The following is a 25901-nucleotide window of genomic DNA, read 5'->3' as shown; positions in this document are numbered from 1 at the left end:
AGACAATTGTCTGACTGTGGGCCACACATGGGGCAGCCTCATATATATGCCACCACACATGCACATCAAACACCATGTTTTTCAAATAACATTAATACTGTTTCATTCATCCATCCCTCCACCCATCCATCCATCATCCATCCATCCAAGGGTGTTCACTGAAGGTATGCATTTTAAGTGTCAGGGATATAATGATGAACACAGATAAGGCCCTGTCCTCATGGAGCTTGTAGCTAGCAGAAGAGAGAGACAGAAACCCCACAAACAAATGTAAACAAATGTAAAAGAAACCCCACAAACAAATGTAAACTGCAACTTTGAAAAGGTGATACCTTATAGCCAAGCCTGTATTGGGGAATTTTGATTTAGTCCCAGAGATCAGGGCAGGCTTCCCTGAAGAACTGAGATGTGAGAAGAGAAGGGAAAGAGACACAGAAATTAATCAGGCAAAGGAGGGAGGGAAGAATGTCTCGGGAATGGAGAGCAGCTATGTGCATGGAAGAATCCCGGTAAGAGTGTGGACTGAAAGGAGGACATGAGATGGAGATGATGCAGCAGGGGCAGCTGAGGGAAGGACTATGCCTGGCAGGGCCCGTGGGCCTCATTTCAGAGTTTTGCATTCCTAGGCATACTAGGGTGACAGACTAGAGTTGTAGTTTGCACAAACACCTCTGTGCATGGAGAAGAGATGTGGAGGAGTGAAGCGGGGTAGATGTGCAAGGCTATTCAGGAAGCAATGGCAGGAGCCCAGGTGAGATATAGCTGCAGCTGGAACAGGAGTACTGATGGGGTGGAGGGGAATTGAGAAGAGATTTAGAAAATAAGACCTACTAAGCTTGGTGATGGAGTGGATATGTCAGGCAAGGGAGAGGAAGGTGACAAGAATGATCTTGAAGTTCCCAGCTTATGCTACTGGACCCTGAAAGGGGACCTTATTTGAGAGCAGGGAAGAGAAGGACCATGAGTTTCAGATGTCTGTAAGACATCCAAGAAGCACACGCCAGCTTCCCCTCCTGTGCTCTCTCAGGTAAAGGCATCACTGCCCTGCACATCGCGAGACTGAAATCTTATACTTAGTGCCCACCCTGTCTGTCCAACCGGTCACCACATGTTCTTCTGCCTTTGACAAGTAGCTCAGCTCCCTTCCTCATACTCCATTCTCCTGATCTGCTATCTTATCTAGGAGACCTAAACAAAATACAATTGTTGCAGCCTCAGAGACACCAGACATTTGGCTGGAGCAAGGTTCTTTCTGAGACAAACTTTCATTTTCAGATCATGGCAAGATCCAGAGGTTCCTGAATTAGTCAGGGCAAGCGTAGGAGCAATCAGACCCCTGGCCATGGCTGTGACCAACCACTGGTATCTCAACATCTTAAAAGCCAGCACAGGCCAGGTGCAGTGGCTCACACCTGTAATCTCGGCACTTTGGTAGGCTGAGGCGGGTGGATCACGAGGTCAGGAGATTGAGATCATCCTGGCCAACATGGTGAAACCCTGTCTCTACTAAAAATACAAAAATTGGCTGGGAGTGGTGGTGCATGCCTGTAGTCCTAGCTGCTCAGGAGGCTGAGGCAGGAGAATCGCTTGAATCCGGGAGGTGGAGGCTGCAGTGAGCCGAGATCACGCCATTGCACTCCAGCCTGGGCAACAGAGCGAGACGCTATCTAAAAAAAAAAAAAAAAAAAAAAAAGCCACCATGGCCCTCCTTGTGTGCCCCTGAATGGAAAGAACAGAGCTGTCCATAGAGAGATGGAGAGTTCAAATTGTGACTTTGAAAAGTTACTTCTCTGAGCATTACTTTTCTTAACTGTGAAAAGGGAATTATAATACTTCTCTTTAAGGGTTGTTGTCATAGCTGAAAGAACATAGATTGAGCAACTGCCACATATTAGGAGGTCAATACGTGGGAAGAACCATTCCAATAAGCTGGACTTTGACAAAGGTTGCCCTCTCTCTTCATTTTTGTAGTTTTCCAGGACATGAACTGGGTCTTCTCTTTCTTCTGCACTTTTTTCAGTGTTCTATCAAACATCTGGCACATGCTGACACCCAGTAAAGTTTGTTGAATGAATGAATGAATTCAGAGTTTATCTTCACTTTGTGTGTTTTTTTTTTTGCAACCTGATGAAAAAGATTTCTGCTATGAAAGCCCCAAAGCACATAAGATGAAAAATGATGAAAGAATCATAATCTAAACAGCACCTGTTACTGCTTTTGAATTCTCTATTACTAATAAAAAAATCGGCACCTGGAATAAATGTTTTAAAATTAGTTTTAAGGATATCTTTTAATCAAGAGCTTATTTGTGGAGGGAATTTTATTGTTTCCATAACTTTCTTTAACTTGATATTTCGTTTCCTAATAAATTCATACTTTGGTTCCTTTTGCTAAAGTCTCTCCTCCATCCCCTGAGCTCACAAGTTAGTCACACTAGGCATTTTTAAAGCATTTTCTACAATCTTGCAATGACCAACTCTTATATTTATTCATGTTTATTCATGTTTTAAATCTCACCCCTCTAACATCTTAAGTAGTATAAAAATAAAAATATCAACAAGTCAAAGGCACCAAGATAATACAAAGAGACATATTAGAAAAAATATTCTGACTATGCAGCCATAAAAAAGAATGAGAGTATGTCTTTTGCAGGAACACAGATGGAGCTGGAGACCATTATCCCTAGCAAAGTAACACAGGAACAGAAAACCAAATATCGCATGTTCTCACTCTAAGTGGGAGCTAAATGATGAGAACTCATGGACACTTAGAAGGGAAAAACACACTGGGGCCTATTGGAAGGTGGATGGTGGGAGGAGAGAGAGTATCAGGAAAAATAACTAATGGGTACTAGGCTTAGTACATAGGTGACAAAATACTCTGTACAACAAACCCCTGTGATACAAGTTTACCTACATAACAAACCTGCACGTGTAGCCCTGAACTTAAAATAAAAGTTAAAAAAATTCTTGGGACTAAATTGATCGAACTTTATTCATCCACAGAGGTTTTCCACAAAATAGCATAAGGAAACAGTTCAACATTTATTATTATTATTATTATTATTATGGTGTCTCTTCTAATCACTCCAAGGCACCACAGATACTTTCCAGAAATATTTACAACATCAGGGCTATCAGATTACCCATTTTTCATGGTTGTAGAGTTGAAAAGGACATGGGAAAAGGAATATCCTCCTTCTGAGCCTGCTTCATGTCCTCAGACTGTGCTTTTAGTGCCAACCTACAAAAATGATCTCGTATCTCTGTGAGTGGGCACCACAGTAAATCCAGGGCTGACTGACAGCAGGACCCTCCCTCCACAGAAATAGGCCAGTCTCCCTCCAGCATCAGGACCCCCAAACCTGTGCAGGGAATGTCCAAACTCAGGGCTATCACACAGCTCTTGGCCTTGCAGCCCAATCTGCTCCCACTTGCAAATCCAAACACACCCTTTACTTTACCTTTTGAAAGCTTTACTTTCATATTTTCTTTTAATTAACTAGACATTTTTTGTTGTTATTTAGAAGAGAGAAAACTACAGAAAGAAAAATTCCCAAGGTGGCATCCATGTTGAGTCCTTCCCCGGCACCTCAGCAGCAAGTTAGCATTCTATGGGTTTTCCTAGCTAGCACTCCACCGCCATGGCCCAAAGCTGAGCTAAACAGAAGCTAACGCTAAATGCCTTCAATACTTTTTGAAAAACCCATCAAAGGTTTTGCTGAATGATATTTATAAGGGCCTTACTGTTCTCTTTCACAGACTGAAATGCCCTTCTCCGACACTTGAAAAAAGTTGCTCATGCTTTTCATCTCTCCCTCTCAGAGTGTAAACATTGTTTTGAGTGAAAAGAGCTGAAGGAGCGCTTACTTTCCCTTGAAATTTTATTTTTAAATAAGAGAGGGAGAAAATCCTTTTTCTGACTAATACTAATAATACAGGTCAAAGTGTCAGGCGATATACAATTAAATGGAAAACAAAAAAGGTTCCCCCTCTTTTTCCCACAGTACAATGGCACTGGAATATAAATTACCAATGAAGATGAAATAATACTTCAAAGCCTATAGGGCAGGGCAGCTCGGTGTTTACAAAGTATTTTCTATGGCACGATGAGACATTAAAGATGATGGTAACCCATGGACTTGAGGGTGTTGCTGAATAGACTGAAACTAGCATGAGGTAGGATTTTAGGTCCCCATAGCCTGTGACCTCGTGATATGCTTTGTTTTACAAGGGCAGCTGCAGTTATCAACAGATGTTTCAGCAATAAATAATTGGTATCATCTCGGAAAAGACCCATCTACCTAGGGAGAGGGCATAATACCAAAAACACTGCCCAGCTATTACAGCCACATTAATCTCCCATCTCTTCAGGTTTCTTGGGGAGCGTACTGCAGGTGTTTTTTCTGGGAGAGCGCGGACAAACCCTCTCAAGTCAGCAAGCTTTGTGTGGAGTGTAAAGGAGGTTGGCCCCTGCCATAAATTTCTGTCTGTGGCCACACACCAAAGGAAAAGGGATTGGAGAGTCAGGGAGGAGGGGAGGAGAGCAGTGGGGAGGGAGGAAATGGGAACACAGTGGAGACCAGAAAGCAAAACACAAAACATGTATCATTTTTCTTGGTTAAGTTCAGCCCAAGAGAATAACATTATAAATGACTCTTAATTTTACCAACTCATAAACTGTGGAAAACAGTTGTTTGTGACTTGCCTTTTTCTTAAGCATTCTGTTCTCAACTTCGATCTGTTATTTGTGGAATTAAAGACACAGTGTTTATGCTCTGAGTACAATGCTAATTTGAAAAACAGAGGGGAAACATTTTATGGGAAGGATTCATTTCAAGGTAAAAAAATCACAGAAAGTTTATATTTATGAATAAACTATAAAAAGAGAGAAAACATGAAAAGACAAACTCAGTAATCTTTAACTATTTTTTACATGAGAATGGAATTTCACAATTAATCAGTTATTAAAATATGACCATCCAGCTCTGACAAACTCTAATATTGAAATCGACCAGATTGGGATACAATGGAACAAAAACAAATCATCGAATTTATTCAAACTATTTTTAATAATCTAAGATATTAAAAATAGATCTTAGGAGTGCCTGACTCACAGGGTGCTATGGTTCTCCATATTTACAAAACAGAGTGGTTTAGCAATTGTGCACTTGGGGTCTGGCACAATAGGAGAACATCCTAAAAGTCATTAGGAGGTGCGGTTGCTTGATTTATAGCTTGCTGGGCAAGCTAAAGAAAATGATGCTCAGAGTTCAAAAAGCTGCCAGATTAAATACATTAGAGACTAAAGAAGACCTAATAGATAGCGTCCCTTAGAGCTGCTACTGAGTGACCTTGTGAGCTGGGCTCAAACCTCTTAAATTCTCTATGCTTCTATTTCTCCAATTGTGAAATTTGTGTAGTATAGAGAGGCATAGTGGGAGATATCATACATAAGTGGGCTCTTAAAATAGTCTACCAACTATGAGCAGCTTCTCTCCTAACTCACATTAAACCCCCAATGCAGCAGGACTGATGTCTTTAATGATGTTTAAAACATCATTTTCAGTTTTTAAGCTAACGTCACTACCAACTTTGAATGCAGGGCTCAGGGGACCTGGTGATTGCAGGATGGAACAAGGGGAGTAAACCCCAGTTATAGTGATGTGCCACATCACTCAGCCTATGTTCAAAAGTCAGAGAAACCTGCTAAGCCCAAAGGTCAAATCCGAGTCACTCCCTCTTTCGAGGCCGTTTTGCTCTTGCCTTCCTTGGGAGGTTTGTAAAGTTCTTTTATGCCACTAGGCTAATTCCACAAGGGATCTCCAAGCAAGTAAAGTGACCATCAGCTTTTGCAGAAGGGCTCCAGTCTAAGCAACAGTTCCCAGAATTGATGGAAAAGAGATTTTTTTATTGGATTGGTCTCCTACAGCCTTCTCACTGGATTCTCCTTACTCCTTACCTTGACCCTCTCCACTGTATCCCCATTCAGGCTCTCTGCCTTTCCCCCTTGCTTGCCACTCTACTCTTCCCTGTGAACAGTGATTCTCAAACTTTAGCATCAGAATCATCTGGAGGGCTTGTCTAATGTTGATTGCTGGACTCCCACCCCCAGGGTGTTTGATTCAGTATGGGTTTTTGATTTGCACCCAAGAATTTAAATTTCTGACCAGATTTCAGGTGATGCTAATCTGTTGTTGGGAGGTCTCACATTTATAGCCACTGCTTTAGAGCTGCACTGTCCAATAAAATGGCAGCCCTGGCCACATGTGACTATTTACATAGAAATGAATAAAAAATAGCTAAAATAAAAATTCAGTTCTTCGGTCCCATTCACTACATTTCAAGTGCTTGAGAGCCATCTGTGGCCAGTGGCTACCATATTGAACGGCACAGCTGTAGAACATTTCCATCATCAATACAAAAAGTATTACTGGGCGGCCTACAGCTTACTTTGGATACAATAAGTAAACCTCATGGCTTCTACCTGTTTTTTCAAGCTCTTCACTTGGTGCTTCCTGATGGAGAATTGGAGTTGGATGAAGAAGGCTGTAAGTCACAATTTCACCACTTACTGGTCTGTTCCCCTGGGCAAATTAATCTCTCTGCACCTTAATTTCCTTGTTCATAAAAGAGGGATGATAATGGTAATACAAGAGACCCCCAACTTACAATGGTTCAACTTACGATTTTTTTACTTTACGATGGTGTGAAAGCAATATACATTTAGTAGAATACAACCATTCTGTTTTTCACTTGCAGCACAGTATTCACTAAATTACACAAAATATTCAATACCTTAATACAAAATAGGCTTTATATTATATGATTTTGCCCAACTGTACACTAATGTAAGGGTTCTGAGCTTGCTTAAGGTAGGCTAAGCTAAGCTATGATGTTTAGTAGGTTAGGTGTAGAAAATGCATTTTTAATGTATAATATTTTTGACTAATTATATTTCCAACTTATGATGGACTTACTGGGGCAACTCCTTCGCAAGTCAAAGAGCATCTGAATCACCCTCAGGCTATAGAGAATTAAATGAGATGATGCATATGCAAGCACTTTGTAAACTCTATAGTGATAGTTAAGTTATAGTTATTATTTTATTCTACTTTTCCACTAATACTGACCACATTTATTTAAAACCCTGGCTCACCATTGTGTTCTCCTTAAGTATTCACTTTCCTTTGCTTGCAATCCCCAGTCTGCTTAACCTGTTCTGTTTGTTTTTTAGGAGGATGAGTGAGGTGGGGTTTTACTGTTTCTATTAAGTCTCTAAAGATGCTCCTGTGTTTCTATAGATCAGGGGGTCTTTCTTAGATTTTTGCTTGAATGGGCAAAGACAATGTCTATATATTTATTTTGGGATGACTCAAAAATACAATCTTATGTAAGCCAATAAAGTAAAAATGTTAGGATATTGTCATGCTTTAATGCCTGACAAATATATCTTTTATCTGAGAAAAGATATATATATATAAACTAGCAAGCTTTCTTCCTTGACAATCAGCTGAGAGAATGTGGGTAAAAAGCAATGCTATCAAAAAGAAAATGGTTCTCCCTATGTCATCCCCAGAACCACAGCTTGAATCCTGATCTGCAATTTGAGTTCCTGTGCTACTCCTCAGGCTCTCTTCTGTCTGGCATAGAGGTACCAGTTCAATTAATTTCCAATAAATGAGTTGAGAAATAAGCATGTCAATGACTTTGACTTGATGCTTCCTGAACAGCCTTAATCTTGAGGATATAAGAAAGTCAACAGGACCCTGGGTGGGGCTCAGGGAAGGAATATGCCAGACTTCAATAGCTTAGACAGCAAGTCACACTAATGAAATAAGGGTGCATTTATTTTTTTAAGCTTAACTTTTAGAAAGTAGCATTTCAAAATTAAAATGCTGCGAGGAATGGTGAAATCAAATCTGCTTCTTCGGCCCACCAAGGATATGTAAATATTTCAAGATGACAGGGTTCATGTTAGACCCACTGACCACTCTTCACTTTTACTGGATTTGGCTTTACAACACAAGATCTTATGGGCAAGCAATGCTTTTCAAACAGCTATTTCCCCCACATTAGTCAATCTGGCAGAGCTGACCATAAGGGTAGGGGGCTGTCTTGTGCTTCAAAGAAATTTAATCTATTAGGCCACTTAGAGTCTAAATGCCTCACTTGGGAATATCAGAGGAACAGGTGGTGTGGCTCTTCCTACCAGTAACTGCTGCAACCCGGCGCCAATCACATCCTTCAGGTTTGTTTTGTCCTCTGGGCCCACGGCTTGTTTGTACTGCCACTTTTCAGGCACGAAGGGCCACTTCATTTCCTTTGCCTCCTGCATCAGGGTCCTTAACTCGCCGGGGAGTGAAGCTGAAAAGGTCAGAGTTCAGGTAAGGAAATTGCAGTCAAAGAAAAGGCTGTTGAGCTACCAATGTTATGATGAAGCACCTCAGTGGCAAAAAAAAAAAAAAAAAAAAAAAAAGAGAGAAAAACCTTTTCCCTGCCTCTTGCTGGCTGGTCTAAGCTGTTGGTTCTGACTCAAAAGAATAACAGTGAGGAGCTATCTGTCAGGGGTGGCCCTGGCCGACTTTGCCCTACAGGTAAATTGGGGTAGTCAGGCATTAAGAAAGGTTTTTAGCAGGAAGTAAAGCACTTTAGTGACTATCTCTGCATGAAGAATCAGAGAAAGGAATGAAGGAAATATTATTTTCCCTGTAAAATGAGAAAGGGCCTGAAATGGAATGGCATTTTGGGCTTGTGGCAGGTGGGTGATGCAGTGTTAATTTGTACAACCTCTTTTTGCTTCTCTAAGACTTCACTTTCTCATCCCTTCGATATGGACTACATTTGAATACAGACAAGAACTATGAAAAACACAAATCAGATTTGAAATGGTGTAAATTAACTGTGAAATAGCCCTGTTTCACATTAGTAGATATATTAAATCTCTTAATGGGCACCAAATCTACTTATAGTGGTCCATAATCTCCTATAGAAACTTTGGAAACCCAAGCAGCTTTAGCAATTGGAAATTTTTCTTACGTTTGGCACCCGAAACAGACTTGAATTGACTAGAGGCTATTTACAGTCCTGGTTAAGGACTCAGTGAGATTGCTCAAAAGTTTTGCTGCAAAAGTTTTTGTGTTTGACTGCACTCCACCTGCTACTGAAGTATGAATGTAATATACAGGTGTAAATTAATTGTGAAATGGCCCTGTTTCACATTAGTAGATATATTAAATCTCTTAATGGGCACCAAATCTACTCTTAATGGGCACCAGAAGACCCTCCTAACACCAGAAAAATTCTGAATTCTGAAGTACACATGTGATGCCAGGGTTCTGAATAAAGGATTATGTATATATGGACCTGTATATATGACTGCCATATAAATAAAGGACCTGTATATATGACTGCCAGCTGTAAATCTCTAGGTACTTGTCTTGCAAGCCTCTCATGCTCAACATCCAAAACTGAACTCATCACCTTTTTCTAAATCTGTTTTCCCTTATAAATCTGTGTTTTAATGACTGGTACCACCATTTACTAAGTTCCCCAAATATGAAACCCAGGAGTCAATCTAGACTTTGTGTTCTCTTCTCTTCCCCAAACCTAATTGGTTGTCAAATCCTGTGGCTCCTAAAATCCATTTCCTCCTCTTCCTTGGCAGTAATTCTTGCCTGAATTTTTGTCTGAATCTTGCTCCATCCAGTCCCTCTTGCACATTGTCAAGCTTCATTTTTCTAAAAACAAGATGGACCAGTCCATTGCCCTGAATAAAAATCTTCAATGGTTTGGCAAATCCAGTTCTGGCTGTTTGGATTGCCTTCCCCCAGTGCCTTGTGACCAAATTCAGGCCCACTGGCTTCAGCACTCAATGCAAACATTGCCACTTCTCCTCAATCCACCATGACTTCACAGTGGAATTGAGCACCTGCTCTGAGCACTTCCAAACCCAAGGGAGCAGGCTCTTTTCAGCCATCATCCCACTGCTCTGTAACTATTTCTGTCTCTCACTGGACTGCTATCTCCCTGAAGACAAGCATCATGTCTCATCACTTTTATAAGTCAAACCATGATAGGTGAAAGACCAGTATGATTAAAAGACAAGGTTCATCTTCTAGCTGGCCCTTTGAAAATATTTTTGTATCATCTATAAAAAAGACATGGTTCATCTAGTATCTATGTGAAACATATTAAATACAGCAAAAGAGATATGATAGAAAGAACAAAACAAAAAAGGAGAGAGAAAATCTAACTTGGTCTGTGATCCCTTTTTATGAACCATTTAGAACCATTTATGAACTGGGCAAATGCAAGGAAGTTTTCTGGTGGGGAAGGACTGTTTGGCATTGAGGGGATATCACATGGGCTATGCCAATGAATGATTCACACTGATTACCAAGGATGGCTTACAGGTATCACACTGAAATTATCACCCCCTATCTCCATTGAGCAGTCCAGGACTACTGAGCATCTACTGTGTGACTGATGGCGCTCCCCCTTGAAAGCAGACCCACAGGATTAGGGACTTACGTGGCCACATTCTGCTGGAAAACCTGACCCTCTTACAGCCACTGACATAATTTCAACTTCTGAAACTGCTTTCAATATAGTTGTAGACAACATTTCTTTAAGAGCATTTCTAAACAGTCACAGACAGGATGACCCCTTAGTCCTGTTTGCTTAGGACTGTCCTGTGTGGTCCTAGGGTCCTTATTAAATTAACAGTGCTCCTTTTCACTCTCAGAAGTCTCCCAGTTTAGCTAATAAATTATTTAAATTATTTGAACACTGAGTCAATATGAGCAGTCACATGACAAAGGAAATGTGATTTCTGGGTTCATAGAATTTTATCACACTTTGGACTGAATAGTGTTCATATTTTCAAATTTCTTCATGGTAATGAAAAAGTCTGTTCTTTATAACTAATTTTTCCTCCTCCACATCACCCTTTCCCCACACCTCACGTCAGAATGTCCTGTGGGGCACCCTGAAATAAAATATGCCTCTAAACTATGTTTTTAAAATGTATCTCTGGATTTCAGTTCCTTTTCCATCTCTGGGGAAGTTGCTGGGGTAGTCACCCATGCTGACAAGGACAGTTTCTGAGGGAAAATCATGGCGTCGAGAGGAGGAGGGAGAAGAAGAAAAACCTCAGTGTTTGTGTTGCAGGGTCTGCTGGCTCGCCCCGCTGCCATAAGTGACCCTGTACTAATGCCTTTCTCTGGGAGCACATGCGGTGACGACATCGGTGGCGGCACGACCCGCCTGCTCGTGCCGCTCCGCAGCCACCTGCCGAGGGAAGGAATCCGGTGCAGGCTGCACTTCATCCGCACGGTGGGCTCGGGTGGGACGCGCAGCGCCGCCCTTGGGCTGAGGCTGATGCTACGGCTGCCAATGGCTCTGCTTAGGAGGCGTCCTTCCCCGTCGGTTTATTGGATTCAGCCAACGCCGGGCACTCAGCCCCAGATCCAGCAGTAACCTCCTCTGCCTCTCTGATCACTTACTTCCCCAAGCAGCTTACCTGAAGGGCCATGTCTAATTCAGTGATTTTACAGCCGTGATTTGCCTTATCTGGAACTAAACTGATTACTTCTTCTATTCTGTGGCACTCGGGAAGAAAAAGAAAAGAAAATGCTACTCAATTGGGAGCTCAGAGTCTTCACCAGGGAGAACACAAAGCTTAAAGGAATTTGGCTGAGGAGACAAAGGGTGTGGTGTAGTAAAAGGGAGAGAAAAACTTCAGTGGAAACAACAGAACACAACACACCGCCCCTGGGGAGAACTAGGGCCAGCCATAGAGCATATTCTATAGGTGCCAAGTACCTGCCATTCCCTGACAAAGGCTGACATCTGCGAGAGTGATCTCAGGCTGACAGGCACATGGAGCCAGGAAGCAAAGTCACACATTGGTGTATCACAGAAACTGAGGCTGTGAAATGACTGGACGTAGGGGATTTTTATCTTGAAAGGAGGACAAATGACAGGTTACAAATAATTAAGACTTCCAATAGTGCCCTTGTAAAAATGTATGTGCCTATGTACAAGAACTCAGGAGAAAAGACTCTCCCAGAACCTTTTCCCATTACATAATGAACAACAGTAAAAAATGAGGAGTGTGCATTTTATTTGGGAATCTTGTTTCTGTGAGGAATAGCAAAGTGCTAAAAATACTGAGAAAAATATTAAAGGCATGTAAAAAGGACAGTACTTATGGAAGTGGAGGAAAATTTATTCAAATGCTAAAAAGAAATCTAAAAAAAAAAACAGAAGGTTGCCTCTCAAAAATTGCTTAAAGAAGAAATAAGAATTGCTTTAACTTTCTAGACTTTGTGATGGAAACTTCCCAATGACTTATCTGATACTCTGAATGGCACAAAGAATAAAATGAGCAAAAAGCCAAATTCTTAAACCCTGGTAATGATGCAATCAGTATTTATCGAGATGAGAGAATTTATTTTACAAATGGTGTGAGAATATCGCACGAATGTACTGGTGATCAAAAAAGTGAGATTGGACTGGTGAGATGACGTATTTATGGAAACCATAGAAGTCTATGGAAACTGATGAGGCAAAAAATCATAGTTTGAAAAAAAGTATGTGCCACCATTCAGAAATTGCTTCAATTTTTTAATAATTGAAATTTACGTGCACCAGCCAACTTGGATCCTTTGTTCTTCTTGAACTAAACTGTTTCTTGTAGCCTCATGTTTACTGAAGCCTAAAATTAGAACTGACAGCAATTCAGTGCAACAAAGTGGGCTTCCTCCCCTGCCCGTCCACCCGCAGCCCATGTCCCATTCATGCCCTAGAAATCCACTCATCTCTCGGTGGTCATCTGCCAAAAGAAGAAAAATAGGGCAGAGATGAGAATGTGTCGTTCAGGCAGGGGACAGTAGAATGAACCTGCTGGCTCACCCCTGGTGCCTCCCATCAGAACCTCACCTCTGCAGCGCTGGTCCTCGCTCTTGTCCTCTTCCGACACATCTGGCGCTTCCAACAAGAGCTGGTCCAGCACTTGCTTGCACTCTTGCAGTAGCACAGCTACCACTTTTTGATTATTCATGATGATTGCGATGAATTGGGTGTCCCTGGGTCTAGGGTGATCAATTACCTAGGAGAAGACATTGATTCTCAATAAAGGAGCCCCTTGAAGGCCGAAGTACCTGGTGAACAAAAGAGAGGGAAAAATGATTAACTGAAGCATCATCAATTATCTGTGAGACTCAAGCAGGGAGGGATAATAGGGCAAACAGAGGAAAATACATGACAGCCCCCAAGGACTTTATTAGAGGAGTGTGTGAAATTACTGCAGGGCCTGGCTAGATGGGCAGCACCTCCGAAGGCCTCAGAGTGCAGAAGCGAGAGAGGCCTGGTACAGACCCCAGTTATCTATCCACAGTGACGTCAGTGGAATCACATGGGCCAAATGAAATGAATATGCTGCATGATTTATTTATCTTCTGCATACTTCACATCAGTGCCTCTGGAGCTCAGTGGCACCACACTCTCTGCTCTCTAGAAGTCCACAGGAAGCATCTGGCTAACAGTTCTAATATCAGACACTAGTACACGGTAATAACCCACTGCTGATTTCCCCTGTGCAGTATTCTTCATAATATTTAGCATGACATAATTTGGACCAAGATAGGCAATGACAAATGCCAAATTTAAAGCTCTTCACTGCCAGGAACATTACCAAGTAAAATAGAGAACTGATATCCTAGAAAACCCAATTTCCCAAATCCATCAAATGGATGGATCTGTCATATGGATCTACTTATATTGTCATTTAACATATATACGATTGAGAGATTTCTTATGCAAATATTAGTGTGATTAATGAGCTACTGCCGTCAAGGTAATTTCAAGAATGAAATAACTTACTAACAGCACACAAAAAAAATGCCTGACAAATACATAGAAAAACATTATTCAATTAACAAATCTTTTTGTCTATCCTTCTTTTGTTAAAGTATTATACTGTAAATGAAAGACAGGAAGTTATTCCCTCTTAGACATTGCCAGAATAGATAGTGGAGCTGCTGTCAGGTTTAGACACTCCTGGAGGGCATGTAGAATTTTATTACCAAAAGCAAGAGAGTCTGAAAGGGAAGAAAGTAACAGATATATGGATGGCTCTAGTTATTCTGTCTCTGAGCTTATGCATGCAATGAAGTAACCATTGAAAATATTAAAGCAGTGAATTATTGTGTTGGTGTTAGGATTAAATGTGCTCTACTAGCCAATGGTTTCTTAACTAACTTTAAGAAGTTGGTTTTGAATTTGAAATAGCAGGAAAGCCTTTTTCTCTCTCTCATTTTCTATTCTGTAACTTAACAGGAGCAGAAAATGAAAGCTGAGCTGTGTAATCTAAAGTTTGTGTTTTTCATACTAACTTGGCAGGTATACTTCGTATCTCCATACACTTTGTGTTTAAACACACACACACACACATTACACACATACATTACAGAGCTAGAACTGCCAAAGCAAAGCTTGAGGTTATTACAGGCTTGTTTCATTTAAAATACTAATGTATTTGTTGATGAACACAAGCAGAGTGCTCAAATACAAAATTTGTGTTACTTGAAAGAGCATTCACTTAAGTGAGATACTGAGGAATTAGTCACTAAGAGCAAGTCTAACTATCGGTGTCTCTGTGCCACTTTTTGGTAATTCTTGGAATGTTTCAAACTTTTTCATTATTATTATATCTGTTATGGTGATCTGAGATCAGTGATCTTTGATGTTATTATTGTAATTATTTTGGGGCACCACAAACTGTCTGGGAGCCAGCAGATTTTCATTGGTGACAAAACAGCCTTGTGGAAGAAGATACCATCTAGGACTTTCATATCTAGAGGGGAGGAGTCAATGCCTGGCTTCAAAGTTAATCCATAAATATTGTGTGTCTTCTGACTGCTCCACTGACCACTCATTTCTCCATATCTTTTCCTCTCCTCAGGCCTCCCTATTCCCTGAGACACAAAAATATTAAAATTAGGTCACTTAATAACCCTACAGCAGCCTCTATGTGTTCAAGTGAAAGGAAGAGTCACATATCTCACACTTTAAATCGAAAGCTAGTAATGTTAAGCTGAGAGAGAAAGGTATGTTGAAAGTCAAGATAGGCCAAAAGACAGGCCTCTTGTGACCAACACCCAAGTCGTGAATGCAAAAAAAAAAAAAAAAAAAAATTTCTTGAAGAAAAGGAAAAGTGCTACTCCAGAGAACACACAAGTGGTAAGAAAGTGAAACAGTCTTATTGCTGATATGGAGAAAATTTTAATGGATAGAGAACTAAACCAGCCACAACACTCCCTTAAGCCAAACCGTCATCTAGAATAATGCCCCAACTGCCTTCAATTCTATGAAGACTGAGAGAGGTGAGGAAGCTGCAGAAGAAAAGTTGGAAGCTAGAAGAGGTTAGTTCAAGAGTTTTAAGGAAAGAAGCCATCTGCATAACATAAAAATGCAAGATGAAGCAGCAAGTGCTGATGTAGAAGCTGCAGCAAATTATATAGAAAAGCTAGTTAAGATAATTGATGCCCAGCCTGGGCAACAGAGGGAGACCCCGTCTCTACAAAAAATAAAAAAATTAGCTGGGTGTGGTGGTGCACACCTGTGGTCCTAGTTACTCAGGAGGCTGAGGTAGGAGGATTGCTTGAGCCCAGGAGATAGAGGCTGGAGTGTGCTGTGACTGCACCACCACACTCCAGCTGGGTGACACAGCAAGGCTCTGTCTCAAAAAAAAAAGAAAAAGATCACTGACGAAGGTGGCTACACTAAACAACAGATTTTCAGTGGTGACAAAACAGCCTTGTGGAAGAAGATACCATCTAGGACTTTCATATCTAGAGGGGAGGAGTCAATGCCTGGCTTCAAAGCTCCAAAGGACAGGGTGACTCTCTTGTTAGAGGTTAATGCAGCTGGTGGCTTTACGTTGAAGCCAGTATTCATTTACTGTTCTGAAAACCCTAAGACCCTTAAGAATTATACTAAATCTACTCTGCCTGTGCTCTATAAGTGGAACAACTAAGCCTGATAACAGGATATCTGTTCACAACGTGGTTTACTGAATATTTTAAGTTCCCTGTTGAGACCTACCTCCCAGAAAAAAAGATTTCCTTCAAAATATTACTGCTCATTGACAGTGTACCTGGTCACTCAAGAGCTCTGATTGAGATGTACAAGATTAATGTTGTTCTTATGCCTGCTGATATAACATTCATTCTACAGCCCATGGGTCAAGAAGTAATTTCAACTTTTAAGTCTTAGAAGAAATTCATTTCATAAGGCTATAGCTTATAGTGATTATAGCTTATATCTTTTATAGTAATTTCTCTGATGGATCTGGGCAAAGCAAATTCTTCTAATGGAGCTTCTGAAAAGGATTCACCATTCTAGATACCATTAAGAACATTCGTGATTCATGGGAGAGGGGCAAAATATCCACATTAACAGGAACTCAGGAGAAACCTAGTCCAACCCTCATAGATAACTTTGGGGTGTTCAAGACTTCAGTGGTGGAAGTAGCTGCAGATGTGGTGGAAATAGCAAGAGAACTAGAATTAGAAAAGCCTAAGATATGACTGAATTGCTGCAATCTCATGATAAAACTTGAATGAATGGGACGTTGCTCCTTATAGATGGGCAAGGAAGGTGGTTTCTTGAGATGAAATCTACTCTTGGCAAAGATGCTGTGAACATTGTTGAAATGGCAACAAACCATGTAGAATATTATGTAAACTTAGTTGGTAAAGCAGCAGAAGGATTTAAGAGGACCGACTGCAATTTTGAAAGAAGTTCTACCATGGGTGAATGCTATCAGACAGCATCATATGCTACAGAAAAATCTTTAGGAAAAGGATGACTCAATCCATGTAGCAAACTTCATTGTTGTCTTAATTTAAGAAATTGCCACAGCCACTCCAGCCTTCAGCAACGATCACTCTGATCAGTCAGCAGCCATCGACATTGAGGCAAGACCCTCTAAAAGCAGAAAGATTAGGACTTGCGGAAGGCTCAGACAATCATTAGCATTTTTTAGCAATAAAGTATTTCTTAATTAAGGTGAGTACTTTTTTAGACATAATATGATTGTACACTTACTATAGTATAGTGTAAACATAACTTTCATTAATATTATGCACTGGGAAACAAAAACATTCATGTAACTCACCTTTTTTTTAATTTTAATTTTTTTTAAGAGATGGGTCTCACTATGTTGTCCAAACCAGACTCAAACTCCTAGGCTCAAGTGACACTCCCACCTCAGCCTCCCAAGTAGGATTACAGGTACACACCACTGCACCTGGCTTTGTGTGACTCACTTTATTGTGATACTTGCTTCTGTGCAGAGGGTTGGAACTGAATCTACAATATCTCTGAAGTACACTTGTACAAATTTAATCTCTTTTCTGTTTGGGATACTTCAAAAAAGTATTTCTGCATGGATTGGGTGTTGAACTAAAAGGTTTCCAATGTCCTTTTTAACTCAAATGTCTATAAGTCACAATGTTTTATGCCACAAGCTGGCTATTAGCCTGCCTACCTAGGAAAAGAACTAAGCAGTAAAGGCTGCTCAGAATTTTATCCTCATACTGCTATTGCAAAGAGTACAGGAGCATATGTTCATTTCTTCTGAGTGCCACAGTGAGCTGATAAAAGAGCTAATTAGTGGGCTACAGTGAACAAGAGGCCCTGAAGCAATGAAGCAATGATATCTCATTCCCATCATTCCTTGAGAGAGGGAGATATTGGCTAAAATGGGAGGTTAGCATTGAGATTAAAATATACATTTGGTGGTTTAGAAGGTTAAGAACAAACTTTGCTTGGCGTGAGCTGCAGGTAACTTGGAGACTCATTTTTCTTCAAGTCCAAAATTAAAGCAAGAAAGGGGTTCTCTTTCCTAGCATTCTTTTGTAGAACTTCATCTAGAAAGAGAGGTGTAATAAAGAAATAGGAAGAGCTCATGCACAAAGAAATAAAACTGCATTATAATATAATTTTAGTAGCACATCATCCTTTTGTCTAAAGGCTTATGTTTTCTTAGTGCTGTATCATTCCCTTAAGGTAGAAAGTAGTCTTTTGTTGAACTCATAGAAACAGAGAGTAGGGTGGTGGTTACCAAAGAATGCAGGATGGGAGAATTAGGGAGATGTTGGTCAAAGGATACAAAATTTCAGTTAGACAGGAGGAAAAAGTTCAAGAGATCTATGGGATGTCATGCTGATGATAGTTAAAAACAATATATTATATACCCACAAATTGCTAAAAGAGTAGATTTAAGTGTTCTCACCACAAATAGTGGTATGTGAGATAATGTTAATTAGTTTGATTTAACCATTCTATAATGTATGGCCATAAATATATATAATTTAATCTGTCAATTAAAATAAAATTAAAAAAGAAAGTAGGCCAGGCATGGTGGCTCACGCCTGTAATCCCAGCACTTTGGGAGGCCAACATGGGTGGATCACAAAGTCAGGAGATTGAGACCATCCTGGCTATGGAGAAACCCGGTCTTTACTAAAAATACAAAAAATTAGCCAGGTGTGGTGGCTGGCGCCTGTAGTCACAGCTACTTGGGAGGCTGAGGCAGGAGAATGGCATGAACCTGGGAGGTGGAGCTTGCAGTGAGCCGAGATCGCGCCACTGCACTCCAGCCTGGGTGACAGAGCAAGACTCCGTCTCAAAAGAAAAAAAAAAAAGGAAGAAAGTAGTTTTCTTTATACTGACAAATTGAAGTAAATTTTAATTACTCTGTTTCTGTAAATGACTTAAGTAGAGACAGCATATAGTAATGAAAAGAGGACCTAGAAGTAGGAAACTAATGCACACAAGAGTGTTCAACAGATATTTGTTGATTAATTCCGCTTTATACTCTATCATTAACTATTTGAAAGACTTCTGAGATTCACTTTTGAGATTGACTTTTCTCATCTGTATTTTTGAAGGAGTTGGTTGGAATAATTGTTAAGATGCTTGTAGCTCTTAAATTACATATTCAGCAGCAGTCTAAATAGACCATGTTGTTTATTGCCAAATAATATTTGATATTTGTTTATTAAGAAATTCCCTAGCTCTTTTGAGAACCCTTACATATTGTTTTTATGTATGTATATTTTTGTGTGGTTAGAAATATTGGCTTGAATTTTAGAAGTCGATTACTAAATATACTTATTTGCTTTGGTTTCCTCACTTGCAACACCAATTCCTGATGCCCAAGATCATAAATCTCTTCCTTTTGTCTAAGTGATGTGAAAGAGAGATAGGGCATGCAGTTGTATGAAGGCAAACAACAGGACTTGACCTAATCACTTGAGTAAAGCTAGGGCAGATCAAGGGAGGCTTCTTTGAGAATGTGATGCCTGAATTAAGCTTTGAAAGAGTGATAGGGCTTAATGAAGTTAAAATGGTGGGGAATGGCTCTTATGTAGAAGGAACTAGAGAGGGAATGAAAGACGGAGAGGTTGGCTGAACTAGCGATAAAAGGAGAAAGTTGATATGAGGTGGGACTGGAGAGGTAAATACGGGCCGTGCAGGCCTATGTGTGCCTGGTAAAAAATTGTATCTTCATCCTAAGAGTGCTAGGAAACTACTGGTAGCAGGAGGACCAGGGCCAGATGTGCATTTGGTAAAAATCACTCTGTTTTAGCTGTAGTGCGTACGTTAGGGTGGGGGTTTGCCGGGAGGTAACTGCAGGAAGATCAGTTAGGTATTATTGCAAAAATTCACGTGAAAAGTATCAGGACTTTCGACCAGAGCGATAGTATTAGAGATGTAGAAAACTGGACAGAATTGAGAGCTGTCTGGGGAATAAATGCAATATTGGCATTGGATGGATATGAATGTTATTAAGAATGAGTATCAGTTTCTCCTTCACCATAGCTCAAAACTGAATGGACAATGTTACCATGTTTTGAGACAAGAAGCGTAGAAGAGATCTAGGAAAAGACATAAATGCATCTATTCTGTATTTCTACATATAAAAGTAAGTTAGATAAATCATATCATCCACAATAAGAAATCATATTTTAGCCAAGACAACATTTCTAAAAAGAAGAGATTTCCAAGGTAATTCATGTTTAGTACTTGCAATTCCCCAGAAATGTACTGAAGACATTCTTCATACTTTTTGAAAGTCACAGCATTTTCCCTTTTCTCTGTAGAATTCAGAGGAGACAATAGGAAGAAAATACTGTAACATGAGAAACGCTTTGGAATCCAACCATCTGTCCAGACTTGTATGGTTCATTGTTAGGCATAACAGAGGCTGGAGCCCAGGAACTTTCCTTCAGGCAACAGTCCTGCTGGAAATTTTGGTCAACTTCATTTATAAAGGAATCATTTTCAATCTCAACACATATCAGTTTTTCCTCCCCTGAACTGTGGCATTCTGTGAGCTGTATATTGTTTTTACATTTAAATAATGGGAGTTCCCCAGTATGTTTGGTAATCAATGAATTACTTTTTCTCTTTTAACATCCTTCCCCTATATTTTTTTTTCTTAAAAATCAAATAGAAAGGGTCTAGGAAAAGCAATCAGACCATACAAACAGATAATTCTGGAATAAATACCCAAAAAAGTTAGAGTGATATACTTTAAGGCACATGTGCACACTCACAGCTAAGTGGTCATGTGTTTATACATTCTGTATGTCATTTTGATATATAAATTCTTCAGTTCTATTGGTAACTTAGAATTTAGTTGAGTGGCTTAGTTATGGGATAATTGACAAATCAGCTATTATAAAAAGTAACCAAACAAGTGGATTATTCAAAGCTCCATTTCTTTTAGCATCTGTGTTTGAGTCTTTTTCACTGGACGATTAGTATCCCTATTAGGAAATATGTCAAGGAAAATAAAATGACTCCAAAGATATTCCATTGTCTACTGGTTGCCACTGCTATTATAACCCACTAGCCAACTAGTCAGAATCCCCAAGCTAGAAGATGTGGAGAAGGGTAAAGAAATATGAGCGATGACCTTTACTGTCAAGGAATTTACAATATAATTAGAAGGATAAGATGCAAATATACTAAAAGGTAAACTAGATAAATATACAGGGCATATAACACACACTTGTACTCTGCAAACTCAATTTAAATTATCTATGTTGGAATTCAGTTAATCCTTGGTTAGATTCTTAAGCAAGCCCACAGAGCCTATTTAATTCATATGTACATGAATAATTATTCTAAAACAAATTTTCTTTTCTTTTTCTTTTTGAGATCGAGTCTTACTCTGTCACCCAGGCTGGTGTGGAGTGGTGCGATCTCAGCTCATTGCAACCCTCTGCCTCCTGGGTTCAAGCGATTCTTGTGCCTCAGCCTCTGAGTAGCTGGGATTACAGGCATGCACCACCACACCCAGCTAATCTAAAACGTCTTTTTAACCTACACTCATTTCTCATATTGTTTCTATGAGAAAAGGTATTCTGGTCTCTAATGTACAACAAGAATGCATTTCTCTAATCAGGCACCAAGCAATGACAATCCAGCTGTTCTCACCATTTCACTCTTCTCTGAGCACCCATAGACATAAACTATCACCATATTGCCTCTTGCACTGATTGGCAGTAGAAGTGGGGAAACAAATGGAGAAAGAGGCAGCTGACTGGAGAATAAGGCAAGTGTGGGCTCAAAAAGATATTATTGGGTAACAGGCATTTGTCAGCATTTTAAAACTGCATTAAAAGGGAGAAGAAGGCAACTTCTAAGTCACCAAAAACATAAAAAAGTAGACTTCGATTTCTAGCATTGAGGAAGACTAACACTCCCACTGAAAACAATAAAAAATGCTGCAAAAACATTTTAAATCTCTAAAATATGTCAATAAAATGGCAAGAGAGGAAGCAGTACTCAGAAAACAAAAAGCAAGTAAAAGCTGGAACCTAAAAAGTTGACTGCAATATAGAAGCTAGCCGTTGCCTTGACTGTATTTGCCAAACTGTGAACTTAAAACTGGTTTCACTGTCTTGTAAGGTGAGAGGGGAGGAAACGAAACCAAAGGCCTTAACTGAGGTAGGAATTTAAGTGGAGACTGCACACCCCATGCATAAAACTGAGATCCTAAAAGGTCACACCTTCAGTGTAAGAGTGAGCTAAAAAATAAATCCTCATCCTCTCCCCTCACCTCCCAGGAAAATTGTCTGTGGCAAAACATGCTGCTTGATGGAGGGGAACAAAAATTTTTCCCTTGAGAGTTTGAAGCCACAAAGTCCATAAAACCTCTAGCTAATGATTAATTTAAAATAAATTATTGAAAATGATTAGGTTAGTAGTGTTCCCAGTCAGCTCGTGTGACTAAATATAATCCTTTCTTAAAAAAATTAACCTCAATCCAAGCTTCAAAGAATTCCCACCCATAAAATACTAAGACGAATGAGCTCCTGATCAAATCTCACAAAATACATAAGGCAAAAAGAAATCATGAATGAAAGCAGAAACAACAGATACTAAAATCAGACCCACAAAGACTTTAGATAATGGAGTTAACAGATATAGACTATAAAATATATATGTTTAATATGTTTAAGGAACTGAATTAATGTGTTGAAAATATTAATAAACAGCACAAGCTATAGAGAAGGCATAAGCAGATTGACTAAGAATAAGAATTTCTAGAAATAAAAATATAAAAATTAAAAATTCAATGAATGCATAGATTCGATAAAAATATTCGCTGTAGGTGGGGATCAGTGGCTCATGCCTGTAATCCCAGTACTTTGGGAGGCGGAGATGGGTGGATCACTTGAGGTCAGGAGTTCGAGAGCAGCCTGGCCAACATGGCAAGACCCTGTCTCTACTAAAAATACAAAAATTAGCCAGGCGTGGTGGTGCAATGAATTATAGGTGGCCAGCTACTCAGGAGGCTGAGGCAGGAGAATCACTTAAACCTGGAAGCCAGAGGTTGGAGTGAGCCAACATCATGCCACTGCACTCCAGCCTGGGCAACAGAGTGAGACTCTGTCTCCAAAAGAAAAAAAAAATAATTAGCTCTAGCTGAAGATAGAATTTTTGAACTGGATAATAAATCAGAATGTATCACTTAGAATTCAACAGAAAAAAGGCAGAGAAATAGAATATACAAAGACAGGCTAAAAAACAGGAAGTAATTTGTAGAAAAGGTCTAACATATGTCTAATCAGAGTCTTAGATGGGAAGAAGAGGGAGCAGCAGTAGAATCATTTGGAGAGATAATTGTGATTGCAAATTTTTCGGACAGGAGACAGAAATATAGTCATCTTTCTGTATCCATGGGAGAATGGTTCTGGGACCCTCCTCAGATACCACTTTCAAAGAATGTTCAAGTCTCTTGTATAAAATGGTGTAGTAGTTACACATTTGCCCCTATATTTTAAATCATCTCTAGATTACTTATAATAACTAATGTAAGTAGTTGCTATGCTGTATTTTTAATTTGTATTATTTTTTGATATTTTTTGTATTTTCATTTTTTACACTAAAAAACCTTTTATCATAATTAAGCATAAGACAGAAACTAGTAAAAAAATACAGATAAAAAGGAAAACTGAAATTCTCCTTGATCCCAACACTAGAAATAACGAGTTAATATTCTGATGTATAGTCTACTGTTCTTTTTTATAGGCATACACATGTTTTTCAAATTACAGTTTGGATCAAAAGTGTATACACTGTTTCATAATATACTTTTTATTTACTTATTTATTTTATTTCAATAGCATTTTGGGGGACAGGTGGTGTTTGGCTACATGAATAAGTTCTTTAGTGGTGATTTCTGAGATTTAGGTGAACCCCATCACCCAAGCACTGTACACTGTACCCAATGTGTAGTCTTTTATTCCTCACTCACCTTCCACCCTTTCCCCTGAGTCCTCAAAGTCCACCGTATCATTCTTAGGACGCCTTTGTGTGTTCATAGCTTAGCATCCACTTATGAGTGAGAACAAACGATGTTTGGTTTTCCATTCCTGAGTTACTTCTCTTAGAATAATGGTCTTTAATTCCATCCAGGTTGCTGCAAGTGCCATTATTTCATTTCTTTTTATGGCTGAGTAGTAGTCCATGGTGTATATATACCACAATTTCTTTATCCACTCATTGATTGATGGGCATTTGGACTCTTTCCATATTTTTGCATTTGTGAATTGTGCTGCTATAAACATGCATGTGCAAGGATCTTTTTCATATAATGACTTGTTTTCCTCTGGGTAGATACCCAGGAGTGGGATTGCTGGATCAAATGGTAGTTCTACTTTTAGTTCTTTAAGGGATCTACACACAATTCTCCATAGTAGTTGTACTAGTTTACATTCACACCAGCAGTGTAAAAGTATTCCCTTTTCACTACATCCATGCCAACATCTATTATTTTTTGATTTTTTGATTATGTCCATTCTTGCAGGAGTAAGGTGGTATCACATAATGGCTAAGATTTGCATTTTCCTGATCATTAATGATGTTAAGCATTTTTTTTCATATGTTTGTTGGCCATTTGTATATCTTTTTTTGAAAACTGTCTATTCATGTCCTTAGCCCACTTTTTGATGGAATTTTGTTTTATTTTTCTTGCTGATTTGTTTATTTGTATTAGTCTTTTGTTGGATGTACAGATTGAGAAGATTTTCAGGGTTGTCTGTTTACTCTGCTGGTTGTTACTTTTGCTGTGCAGAAGCTTTTTAGTTTAATTAATCTCATTTATTTATCTTTGTTTTTGTTGCATTTGATTTTCTTGGGTTCTTGGTCAAGAAGTCTTTGCCTGAGCCAATGTCTAGTAAGATTTTTCCAATGTTATCTTCTATAATTTTTATTGTTTCAGGTCTTAGATTTAAGTCTTAATCCATCTTGAGTTGATTTTTGTATATATAGAGAGATGAAGATCCAGTTTTATTCTCCTGCATGTGGCTTGCCAATTATCCCAGGACCATTTGTTGAATAGGGTGTCCTTTCCCCACATATGTTTTTGTTTACTTTGTCAAAGATCAGTTAACTGTAAGTATTTGGCTTTCTTTCTGGGTTCTCTATTCTATTCCATTGGTCTATGTGCCTATTTTTATACCAGTACCATGCTGTTTTGGTGACTACGGCCTTCTAGTATAGTTTGAAATCAGGTAATGTGATGCTTCCAGATTTGTTCTTTTTGCTTAGCCTTGCTTTGACTATGCGGGCTCTGTTTTGGTTCCATATGAATTTTAGGATTGTTTTTTCTAGTTCTGTGAAGAATTATGGCAGTATTTTGATGGGTATTGCATTGAATTTATAGACTGCTTTTGGCAGTATGGTCATTTTCACAATACTGATTCTACCAGTCCATGAGCACAGGATGTTTCCATTTGTTTGTGTTGTCTGTGATTTCTTTCAGCAGTGTTTTGTAGTTTTCTTTGCAGAAGTCTTTCACCTCCTTGGTTAGGTATATTCCTAAGTATCATATTTCTTTTGCATCTACTGTAAAAGGGGTTGAGTTCTCGATTTGAAAGTCAGCTTGGTCACTATTGATATATAGTAAGGCTACTGATTTGTGTACATTAATTTTGTACCCTGAAACTGCTGAATTTATTTACCAGTTCTAGAAGCTTTTTGGATGAGTCTTTAGGGTTTTCTATAATAGATATACAATCATGTCATCAACAAACAGTGACAGTTTTACTTCCTCATTACCAACTTGGATGCCCTTTATTTCTTTCTCTTGGCTGACTGCTCTGGCTAGGACTTGCAGCGCTATGTTGAATATAACTTGTGAAAGTGGGCATCCTTTTCTTGTTCCAGCTCTCAGGGGGAATGCTTTCAACTTTTCCACATTCAGTATAATGTTGACTGTCAGTTTGTCATAGACGGCTTTTATTACCTTAAGGTAAGGCCTTTCTATACTGATTTTTCTGAGGGTTTCAATCATAAAGTAATACTGGATTT

At 39.3% G+C, this 25901-nt stretch overlaps 1 protein-coding gene across 5 annotated transcripts in view; it reads right to left on the bottom strand.

The window, feature by feature from the left end:
• ALPK1 (alpha kinase 1) overlaps positions 1–25901 on the bottom strand; it is a 157791-nt gene that overhangs the window by 51082 nt on the left and 80808 nt on the right. For 4 of the 5 annotated variants that reach the window (XM_032145551.2, XM_032145537.2, XM_032145552.2 and 1 more), the window contains exons 3-4: positions 12945–13165; positions 8212–8366 (exon numbers count right to left, since the gene is read on the bottom strand). In XM_032145551.2, coding sequence (XP_032001442.1) covers positions 8212–8366; positions 12945–13065 — 276 coding nt within the window. In that variant the 5' untranslated portion in view covers positions 13066–13165. The remainder of the gene's footprint in view (positions 1–8211; positions 8367–12944; positions 13166–25901) is intronic. The other variant, XM_058436642.1, reaches the window with a different exon arrangement.

The sequence above is a fragment of the Hylobates moloch genome, unplaced genomic scaffold, assembly GCF_009828535.3.
Source record: "Hylobates moloch isolate HMO894 unplaced genomic scaffold, HMol_V3 SCAFFOLD_3, whole genome shotgun sequence".
NCBI classification, from domain to species: domain Eukaryota; kingdom Metazoa; phylum Chordata; class Mammalia; order Primates; family Hylobatidae; genus Hylobates; species Hylobates moloch.
This window is presented reverse-complemented; position numbering and strand designations above follow the sequence as displayed.